Source organism: Somniosus microcephalus, chromosome 19, assembly GCF_052327205.1.
Source record: "Somniosus microcephalus isolate GS21.2 chromosome 19, FLI_Smic_1.0, whole genome shotgun sequence".
Taxonomy (NCBI): Eukaryota; Metazoa; Chordata; class Chondrichthyes; order Squaliformes; family Somniosidae; genus Somniosus; species Somniosus microcephalus.
Window position 1 is genome coordinate 26,449,680 of NC_141005.1, and position 9,453 is coordinate 26,459,132.

General features: G+C 43.9%; 1 protein-coding gene across 1 annotated transcript; it reads left to right on the top strand.

Annotated features, from left to right (window-relative positions):
* Positions 1 to 247: 247 nt before the first annotated feature.
* On the top strand, positions 248 to 3,145 carry LOC147104254 (polyubiquitin-like). The gene is made up of 2 exons (XM_085961438.1): positions 248 to 587; positions 1,818 to 3,145. Exon 2 carries the CDS (start codon positions 1,830 to 1,832, stop codon positions 2,295 to 2,297), a length of 468 nt encoding a protein of 155 aa, XP_085817564.1. The 5' UTR covers positions 248 to 587; positions 1,818 to 1,829; the 3' UTR covers positions 2,298 to 3,145.
* The last annotated feature ends 6,308 nt before the right edge of the window (positions 3,146 to 9,453 follow it).

Below are 9,453 nucleotides of genomic sequence, written 5' to 3' on the forward strand. Positions count from 1 at the left end.
TTTATATGAGTAATAACTGTTCAAACTGACTGCAGTAATACAGCTTCGAACAGGAAACAGATCCTCCCCCAGCACTGATCAGCTGCTGTTGCTCTGTTGCTGTTTTAGAATGTGGCTTCGGAAAGGAATCTGAAAGTGAAGCCGATCAGAGCCCAGAACCTGTTACCTGCAGCAAGGTTCTGTCAGTGCACCTGATCATGAATTCATTCCTCAGACATGAGGGGATTTTTGGGGAAATGAAACTTCAGCTCAGATCTCACTGGTCTGTGATAACGGAGCAGCAGGGAGTTGGGCAATCAGAGGGCAGCAGGGCTGTGACGTTCTGAAAGTGGGTTTGAGAATAAAAGGAGGAGGGAGCCAGAGACACAGTGAGAGAGGATTGTTTAACAGAGAGAAACACAGAAGAGACGGAGCAAGACACCGGGGAGTTGAAGCAGAGAGTTTTATTCACTTATTCCATCCAGATCTGAGAGATTCTGTGTGGAGAAAAACAGAGAAGACAAACTGCTCAGAAAAGTGAATCGGGAAAGTCTCTGCAGATCAACTTTCCTTCAGATTCGCCTGGACGTGTGTTTCCAGCAAGGATTGTGAGTTTATTCTGTCTTTTATTTAGGAATCTCAATATTCTATTTCTGGTCTGTAAAATGGGTTGTTTTGAATCTGTGTCCCAATTTAAGTGAAATTATTGATACTCTTTGAACCGGGTCAGAATATATAAAAAGAATAATTTAAAAACTGAAGGCTATTAGTTGCTGTTGGAAGACCAAGACCTGACGTTTATGTGACATCCGTGTATCTGCTATTTTAACGGAGGCAATCAGCTGTTTAAAATAATGCCTCAAGCGTTCATTAACTAATATTACCGAGGTCATTTGTTGTTCTTAAATAGAATGGCTTTTGTAAGAGGAGTCTGAGGGTGAATTTACGTGGGGAGTTCTGAATGGGTTGTTCTCCATCTCAGTGAGACTCGCAATTTAAGATAAATTAATATCCTTTCAATGTGATGAGAATACAAGAAAAATATAACTGCAAATTTAAATAGTGCACATGTTGTACGAGAGATGTGAGTCTGAGATGAATCATTTCTGTACAGGGCAGATCTTGGCTTTGGGCAGTCTGACAAATCTAATTTCATTCACAGAACAGTGTCTGAAGCAACCGGAGTTTTTGAAGGAATTCCACACAGTGAAAAGCACTGCTTATTTTTCCTGGTTTACAGAGCACTGCTGTTGGTTTATTTAATATGTTCTGCGCTCCCTATTAACCCGTCATTCACATTTTCTAATGTTACACAGCGCACTTGAGTCACTCTTGTGGCGTAAGCCCAGTATTGCAGCTCAGGACCCAGCAGATCCCTGACGACCTCAATATTTTAACATCAGGTCAGAGCAGCAGTTACACAAATATTTCCAGCCTCAGACTCTGCCTCATTCAAACAGCTAAATAGAGATCTATCTAAATGGTGCAGATTTGGGAATGTGGGAAGGTTGGGAAGGATGGCTATGTGAGGAGTGGGATGACTGAGGCTGCTTCCAGTTCTGACACACCTGAAACATTAACTCATCTGGTCTCTCCACAGATGCTGACTGACCCACTGAATGATTTCAGCAATCTGTGGCTTTCTCAGGAGTATTGCTCCAATTGGGAATAAAACATTGATAGGGCGTTTGATTGGGTTGGGGCTTGGGAGCACCGTAGGTTCAGAGTGCACAATAGAGTAGGTCTGGTACAATGTGTTGCACATTTAAATTGTATTCTCTGACTGATACATAAAACACAGCGTCCCAGTCACTGACGTCCTGTTTATTTCTCAACAGCAATTTGAGGAGATGAGACTCCAGGTGAAGTTTATGACCGGTGAGGTGATCGAACTTGAGATCGATCCTTCCATCCAAGTGTCGACTCTCAAGATGAAAATATATGAAAAGACCGGGGTGCCCACTTACCAGCAGCGTCTGGTGGTGCAAAACGGGAGCAGCGTGGAGCTGAGGGACGACAGGAGGCTGTCCAATTACAGTGTCTCTCCCAGCGACGCTATCATGCTGATCGTCAAGAACGAGGAGCGCATGCAGATATTCCTGAAGAACGACAAAGAGAAACTATCTACATACGACGTTCTGCCCTCTGAGTCTGTTCAGAATTTTAGAGCACAAGTACAACGGCAGGAGGGTGTCCCACCCGAGCAGCAGCGCCTGATGTATGAGGAGAAACAGCTGGAAGATGGCCGGTTGCTCTCCGACTACAACATTAAGGCTCAGGGCACCATCTTTCTCCTGCTCCGTCTACGGGGTGGTTAACTGTGAAAGCACGGATATGGAATGAATGTTAACTGTTACAGAAATAAATATTATAAAAATCCATTGATTTTTTTTTTCTAATGCTGCAATTTTGGATTGCTCGGTCAGTAACCTGCCAATGATACTTTGGATGTCACTCTCATCTTATCTAGTTTACTTTATAATGGTAGAAGATTCATGGACATCTCAGTGTCTGGCTACCGAGCAGGCTACTGCCTCCACTCATAGCTAGTGAAAGATGTGCCGTACAAGGCAGGGCAAGGGAACTTCAAAAAGGAACAGAAAAGTTTTTTTTTTCTAATGAGGGAACCAAATATTAGACTGGGACCTGAATTCAAATTAGGCCCAACTTGATGGAATAAAAGTCCCTCAGCCTGCTGGCTGTAAGGATCCTATATGAAATAGGTTGGGTGAGTCTCAGTATTGAACAGCTGGGCATGGGCGCACAGCACGAAAGTGACCCGTAATTCAGTACTAATTGGCAATGCCGCTGAGGGATGCAACAAGATGGTTGTTGTGAGAAATGGGGAAATGTCACATTGGTGCTGCAGGGGACACTTCACCTTGTTGAGCACAAATTTACCCCAAAGAACTAAAAAAATGAATGGCAAAAATGCTTAACTAAGATTGTCTTCCTTCTTCAGTTAACAGTGATGTTAGATATTCTGCAAGTGATTTCTTTAGCCTTACATTGTGACAGGAGATGTGTATGTATTCCGTATTGAATGTTTTAGTCCCAATACTTAGTGTTTTACAACAACAGTGTTTTATCAAGCCTGGACTGTATATGTGTCAAAATATCCAATGTCACCTGAAAATAAAGCTGTTAGTTTGGATACAAATCTAAATGCTGTATTGTTGTTTCTGTCTCTTGAGCATCTGTAAGTGTGAAGTGTCTGTGATACCATGTACGTTACATCAGGGATCCATATTTAAAACCAGTTTCAGATGATTTATCCTAATCAAGTGTTTATTAAGGAAACAGCAGTGACTGGTGCACTGAGGCACCTAGTAACAGTGTCAAGGAATCTAATGAAGAGAAATGCAAACACACAGAGACAAAACTACACCAGTCCAAATATTCACTCTATCGTCTGTACAGTTTATTTACTCTTTTAAACTAGTGGATTTCCCATGGCATTAATCATGAGTGATCTGAAATTTGAACAAATCTAATTTAATGGGAAACACACCACCAACTGAGCAAAGCTGTCACATGGGCCCAATAATTATTTCCTTTGCGCCCAATAAATGTAAGCAATTGGGGCGTTAAAGAGCTGGAAAGTAGGTGGATATCAGTTATCCTGGAAGTCTGCCCACATTGTCAATTTCACCAAGCTCAGGAAGTTATTACCAAAAACAGGAGTTTCACTATAATATGATAATGGACAGGAAATGTGGGGCTTGAACCCACGACCCAGTGACAGAGGCGAGAATGCTACCACTGGGCCAATGGCCCCGATTTTAACTCCAGGTGAATTCCCCGCTCAGGCCCGAGTTAAAATTACAGTTGGGTCTCAAGATGTCATTGGGCCACCACATGCACATGTAAAGAAGGAGCCCCTTGACTCTAGGCGCGTGTCCTTGCTGTCTGCCCAGGAGAGCAGGTTAAAATTGCAGATGTTGCGATCATGGCGGCTTTCGGACAGGTAAGAGCCAGGGAGATTTTAACTGCCCACCCGCCAGGTGTCTGCTGAGCGAGTAGGGTTAAAATCGTCCCCACGGCTTTTCTATTCTCAAGCCTAGAGGCACTGAGGCCAATTGTAGCACCCCAACCTCTGCCCCAGCTGAGATCAGCTATCCCAGCACAGATCCTAGTATCAAGCCTACTGCTCTATATGGCTCTGTAACAAACCGGGTGGTGCACTTATCACGGGAGGGGCAGGGGAGAGTTGTTAGAAGCAGAGCTTTGAGCTGGGAACACCTTGGACTGAGGTGCTGCTCAAGTTATGTCCCACCCTGTAGTTGTGAATCATTTCATCAGAAAGGAAGGCAAAACGAAACAAAGTCTGAGCTGCTGTGTTTGGAATGGGAAAATCCCTTTTTGTATCATTAACAGTGAGTGAACAACACAGGCTGACTGGAATTTCTAAGCAGACACATCCATTGAGAGTCTGGCAAAAGACCAAATGATCAGGAGCTCTTTCAAATATTGCTGTGGTGCAAAGGGGAGAGGCAGAACTGATTTAAGTAACGGAACAAAAATCCCCAGGTGTCTCAGCCTCTCACAGCCTGGTTATTCAGGGCAGGGGAGATTAAGTTGCAATTACCAAATAACCTGCCACAAAAGAGCAGAATAAGATATTCTAGTTACAGTAAGATATTGTTTTAACTATACTTTGTATATTCCCAACATCTTCTACTAAAGTCTTGAGTGAATTATAGAATAATTCAACTTTCCGGTTTCTGCCCAGCTTCATCATTTTCCATTTATTTTGATTACCTCTCTCTTTATTTTTCTCATTAAAAGTTCCATGTTTTCACAGTTTCTAGAACATTCTGTCTACTTTAATTTAATTTTTCTTAAAAGTTCTTTCTGGTCACTTATTTTTGCCTTTTCCCTTCTTCTGGATTTTTCAGTATTTCCTCTTTGTATTCCACTTAAACGTCGGCCCGGATTTCCCTCCAGATTACTGCCCATTTTTAGGGTGGATTTGCGAAGGTAAATTGAAAAAGAAAGGGCTCTGAGAGGCTGCTGCTTCAACGTCGCAACAAAACATCTACACCTGTAATTTTCATCCTCCCAAAAGAGTTCAAGTCCCCTTTGAGAGGGAGCCTGATCCACCTTATGTAAATAGGGCCAATCCCTCCAACCATATCCCGCAATTTCCACCCCAAATAGTTATTGCTACCATATAAGTGAAGGTAGGAGCTGCAGGAAGGAATCCCTGAGGTGGATACCACAATGAGGGGCCATTTTGTGTGCTGCTACTACTGGTGGTTGGTGCTCCTTTACCTGCATAGCTCTTTAGTGCTTAGTGCAAAGAAGGCTCACCAGACTAATTCCTGGGATTGGGCGATTGTCCTATGAGGAGAGATTGAGTAGACTTGGCTTATGTTCCCTAGAGTTCAGAAGAATGAGAGGTGATCTCATTGAAACATATAAAATTCTTACAGGGCTTGACAGGGGAGATGCTGGGAGGATGTTTCCACTGGCTGGGGAGTCTAGAACCAGGGGTCACAGTCTCAGAATAAGGGGTCGGCCATTTAGGACAGAGATGAGGAGAAAATTCTTCACTCAGAGAGTGGTGAATCTTTGGAATTCTCCACCCCAGAGGGTTGTGGGTGCTCAGTCGTTGAGTATGTTCAAAACAGAGATCGATAGATTGGTAGATTTTTGGATACTAAGGAAACCAAGGGATATGGGGATAGTGCGGGTAGGGGGTGTTGAGGTAAAAGATCAGCCATGATCTTATTGAATAGCAGAGGCTTGAAAGGCCGAATGGCCGACACCTGCTCCTATTTCTTATGTTCTGTGGAGGTACAATCAAGACTTTTGAATCATAGAATCATAGAAAGTTACAGCACGGACGGAGGCCATTTCAGCCCATCATGTCTGCGCCGGCCAACAAAGAGCTATCCAGCCTAATCCCACTTCCCAGCTCTTGGTCCATAGCCCTGCAGGTTAGAGCATTCCCAAGTGCACATCCAAGTACTTTTCAAATGTGGCTAGGGTTTCTGCCTCTACCACCCTTTCAGGCTGTGAGTTCCAGACCCCCACAACCCTCTGGGTGAAGAAAGTTTCCCTCAAATCCCCTCTAAACCTTTCCCCAATTACTTTAAATCTGTGCCCACTGGTTTTTGGCCCCTCTGCTAAGGGAAATAGGTCCATTCTATCCACTTTATCTAGGCCCCACATAATTTTATACACCTCAATAAGGTCTCCCCTCAGCCTCCTCTGTTCCAAGGAAAACAGATCCAGCCTATCCAGTCTTTCCTCATAGCTAAGATTCTCTACTCCCGGCATCTCCTCTGTAGTCTCTCTAGTGCAATCACATCTTTCCTGTAATGTGGTAACCAGAACTGCACGCAGTACTCTAGCTGAGGCCTTTCTAATGTTTTATACATTTGAAGCATAACCCCCCTGCTCTTGTATTCTATGCCACGGCTAATAAAGGCAAGCATTCCGTATGCCTTCTTAACCACATTATCTACCTGGCCTGCTACCTTCAGGGATCTGTGGACATGCACTCCAACGTTCCTTTGTTCCTCTATACTACTCAGTGTCCTACCATTTAATGTGTATTCCCTTTCCTTGTTAGCCTTCCCCAAATGCTTAACCTCACACTTCTCCAGATTGAATTACATTTGCCACTGCTCTGTCCACCTGACCAATTTATTGATATCTTCCTGCAGTCTACAGCTTTCTTCTTCAGTATCAACCACACAGCTGATTTTAGTATCATCTGCAAACTTCTTAATCATACCCCCTATATTCAAGTCAAGATCGTTGATATATACCACAAAAAGCAAGGGACCTAGTACTGAGCCCTGCGGAACCCCACTGGAAACAGCCTTCCAATCACAAAAACAGCCATCAACCATTACCCTCTGCTTCCTGTCTCCAAGCCAGTTTTGAATCCAATTTTGCTGTTAGCTTCAGGCAGCTCTGCTCAAAGTACTGCTTTGCACTGGTGAGATGTATTTCCAAATTGGAATCCCTCTTTTTCTGATGTTATGAAGAGGAGGATGAGGACATGGCAGAGGATGGATTGGTGGCTTTTAGAGTGAGGTATCAGAGAAGGCATAGCCTCCTTAAATACCCAATACCCACTCATCAGGGTCCACAGACTAAGAAGGCTTTTCTGACCATCAGCCCCTTAGAAAGATGCATTTTCATTTGGAGGTTATTGGGGAAATATGTCAACTACTGGCTGAAGTCCTACCATTTCTCTGGTGTGTTCACTGATCTCCCGCCGAAGTTACAGTGAAAGGCCGGAACATCCTTCATGGAATTTCAGGATTAAGGTGTCTAAGCAATGAATAAGCATTTTATACAATAAGGTCTAAGTCATATTGAGAAAGTGGGAGCTTCACTTTGCATCTACCCATGCAATCTGTGGCTCGTGAGTGTTTGGTGCTGGCACTGGGTGCCTATAATGAGATAATGTTCCATTTCCCATCATTAATGTTTCTTACCTCAATGAGCACTAAAATATATCACAACCCAAAAAAATAAATCAGAAAAGATCAATTATTACAGATTTGTTATGACCCCGCATCCCATCCTAGTGATTGAGAAACATTGTTAGTGGAGCATATTCCTAACTGTACGGCACAAAGTTATCAGTGTTTAAACTGCATGTGCTTGCAGTGTACAGAGTTAAACCTTATCGACACACAGCCTTGCATTTTACTGATGGTGAGGCTGCAATGACATAATGCACGTTGCTGTTTCACATTAACCTCCAGCAAGACTCGCTCAATGTTGCTGTGACAGATGTTAGGGGATTTTTACTAAAATTAACATCCACTTCAACAATCATTGGTTTGTCTTTGCCATGATGACAAAGCAGAATAGGATAGCTCGCCAGAAAGTGTGATGCTCAGAGAATTAAAGGAGGGGAGAGAATGAGAAACAAGAGTGAGTGAGGGAGTCCAAGTGACAAAGTGTGAGAACGGGAGAGAGTTAGACAGTGGGAGAGAGATACAGACACCCAGATCTGAGAGTCAGTGTGAAGAAAAGTAAAGAGGAAACAAACTGCTCAGGAAAGTTTCTGCAGATTAACTGCTCTCCAGATTCCACTAGACTTTTGTTTCCGGCAAGAACTGAGGCCGTGATTTTGCGCCTGGAGGTGGAATGGTGACGGGTCTGTTGTTCGGCGGTTTCTGGACCTGCTCCCTGTTGCCGCCGCTCTGCAGTTGAAATTTTGCGTCGATTGCCCTCGTTAAGGTCGATGGTGGGTTCTCCAAGGCAATTGCTGGGTGCGGGTCAGCTGCTCGCGTCTGATGAAGCGATGTTGGACTGATTATTTAAAGGGGCCATGTCCTCTCTGCAGATTCATTTCCATTTTGTTCCCTGACGTGCTGGTTGCTGCAGGTATGGCAGTGCAAAACCTAAGGCCGCTCCCTGCTTTCATCAGGACTCCCCCCATGCTCTTGTGGAAGGAGTAAGAGGACATAAGGAGGTCCTCTTCCCTGGAGACAGAAGGAGGAGGCATCCGTAACATACCAAGGCAGCTTGGCTGCAAATTGCTGAGGTGGTCAGTTCGAGGTCGGTCTGCATACGCACCTGGGTGCAGTGTCGCAAGAGGTTTAATGATCTGTTGCGGTTAGTAAAAGTGATAACATCACACTTAGCTTCCATCTGCCTCCCATCTCTTCTCATCCCCATCACTCTGCATTGGCAACCTTCCCCTGCACATCCCAGCTCACTCTAACACCTCTTGCACCCTGCAGGTAGGTGAACCCGCACCTCCTGTCTTAGAATTCCTGAATCCGACTTGAGCCCCTTCCGGGTGGAGTAAAATGGTCAAGGTTCACAAACTCAGTGCAAATCAGTATGCCTTTAACTATTTATTGCACTACGAATAACATACCAGTGTGAATGCACTGTTCCCTTATAACTCCAAACAATACTAACAGACACCGTTCCCTTTAACTCTTTTGTTTCAAACTCCACTCACCCCGGCGATCACGTGGAGCAGGATGTTTCCATCTGTACGGGTGATCAAATCTGTCCGCAGTTCCCTTGCAAGTTGCTACCCTCTATTTCTAAACACACCCGTTTATAACACAAAAGATCAAAGCCCGTGACAATAGATTGAGGCAAACCCTTCTCCTTTTGATTGTACCATCTTAATCTCGTCTTTCTGCCATTCTGTTCGATTTCAAACCATACAATACAAAAAGAAATGTCTTCATCCGGTTTGATGTTCGACCATTAACTCACAAAGAAATGTCTTGATTAGACACTTCCTTGTTTATCATCAGTTTGAATGGTTAGTGAATGGATTTCAATCTAATGACAAACCTGGCACTAACATTTCCAAAAGTTGAGGGAGCCGTTCCAGACTTGGTGGAACCAATTGTAAATCTGGTTAACAGCTGGACCAAGGAGTTACACTGGACAGGATAGTCAGTTAAATTTACACAAACACATGCCATTGTGTGGTTCGATTGTTCCAGCCATTTCGTTGGCTAGCATATATATGAA